The 1,892-nt window shown below is 32.2% G+C and overlaps 1 protein-coding gene across 1 annotated transcript in view; it reads right to left on the reverse strand.

The window, feature by feature from the left end:
* LOC119604000 (uncharacterized protein At4g17910) overlaps positions 1 to 1,342 on the reverse strand; it is a 6,205-nt gene extending 4,863 nt beyond the window's left edge. The window contains exon 1 of the mRNA XM_037956312.1: positions 85 to 1,342. Coding sequence (XP_037812240.1) covers positions 85 to 1,063 — 979 coding nt within the window. The 5' untranslated portion in view covers positions 1,064 to 1,342. The remainder of the gene's footprint in view (positions 1 to 84) is intronic.
* Between the last annotated feature and the right edge of the window lie 550 nt (positions 1,343 to 1,892).

Here is a 1,892-nt window from a genome sequence, read left to right on the forward strand (position 1 = left end):
TTATTTAGTTTAAATTTGCATATTATTTAAATAACAACAATAATTTATTAACAAATTAAAGGGAAATTTTCCAACTGAACTTACCCAAACCTAATGGTAGCAGATGTTTATTACTTCTAGCCAAAAAACCAAAACAGGTGGCACACAATTTCGTTAAACCCAGTGTAAAGAAAGCATTCAAATGTGTACCATACTCATGTTCATCCTGATGATAATCTATGGCCGTTATCACTAAAGTACGAGCTAAACCCAATAACAACATACAGCCCACAGTAAACACAAGTTTACGTAAATCGGAAACTTTACGAGGTCTTGAAGTAACCAAACCCATGGAGAAAACAAATAAACCAATACCAACATCCATTAGACCAACACCATAACGTCTGGACTTACGAAATGTCTTGGGAAAACTTTTGAAATCAATAGCTAGTATACAGAGAGCTGTTAGAAAATTGATGGTAGAACGCATGAGTGTAAAGAGTATTGGTCTGCGACCAAATTCAAAATCTCTTTTTGCCGCCAACTGCCAACATTTTGTGCGCCACATTATAAAAAGTAATAGCACAAAAGAAAATCCTACTATATATTCGACATAATTATTAGCCACATTCACACTAACAATAACGGGCAACGAGATCAGGATAAATTCTAAAATATAACGTAACCAAATTTTGAATTTTTCACTTTTTCCATCATTAACACGAACACGAATAAATGCACGGGCTAAAGCTATGGCTATTAAGGTCACTATAATTGTACATTGTATGTGCCAAACACGATAGAAGCTTTTCACTGAATGTTTATCATAAGTCTCCATAGCGTCGAGCGTTCCCCGTATTGAACACTTTGGCAAGTTTACGAATTGCGAACGTTGATCAACCGAAGAGCATGTTAATAGTTGTGCGACCAACGATAGACTTTGATTGTTTAATGGTGTGGCATTACAATAGTACACTTTATTGTGCACTACTCCACTGATACTAATATTTTTATCGACGTCGTAGTTGTCGTCATTGTGACAATGTTCCTTAATACAATTTGATAGAATATTGTTGGCATTCATGATTAGATTTTGTTTATACACATATAAAAAGAAATTAAATTGTATTTTTTGTTTTAGTTCCACTAGAATTCAGTACTTGAGGGCTGTTGCGTGTTGAAAATAGGAAGTTATCTAATTATAGTTAAATGCTTTAGTTCGATATTGGCATTGATTTGCTATTAAAAATTGTTATTGTTTATTATTAAGCTGTGATAAGTAATTGTTATCTATTGCTAAAAAAAATAATTTAAAAACACTTTATTAAGATTTTGGAATAAGAATCCAATTTGTTGTTGTTGTAATTTAGAAAATAGTAAACAATAACAGCTGTTTTTACAGAATGTGTTTAGTAAGCACAGTGTTATAGAGAAAGTGTTGCCAATACATACTAAACTATTTTATTCCAGAGATGGCAACTTAATTTATTTTCGAAACTATTATATATCATGATACAAATTACTTTATGATATGTTTCCACTGAGGTGTTTTGAGCAGATCTAGTGGATTTAGGCAAAACTAGTTGAAATCATGTTGATTTGCAATACAGTTTTGACAAATCCAAATCTACTTAAACTACCAGATTTGATATAAAACATGTCGAAAATGTATTTTTTCGAACAAGATTTGCTTAAGCCCCCTTCACACGAGCACACAAGTAATATGATCTGTCAAAATTTTGCGTAGAAGAGAACGGATGGGATCGTCTATACGCAATATGTAACGAAATCATCACACATTGAGAGAAAATACGGATGGAAAATTTGACAGTCGTATGGCTCTCTTCACTTTTTTAAATGTTTCAAAAAACAAGAAAGTCGAATTATATCAGGTATTTTTATGTAAACACATA

This window comes from Lucilia sericata, unplaced genomic scaffold (assembly GCF_015586225.1).
Source record: "Lucilia sericata isolate MDLA Ls3-8-SP2 unplaced genomic scaffold, ASM1558622v1 Contig000351F_arrow, whole genome shotgun sequence".
Taxonomy (NCBI): Eukaryota; Metazoa; Arthropoda; class Insecta; order Diptera; family Calliphoridae; genus Lucilia; species Lucilia sericata.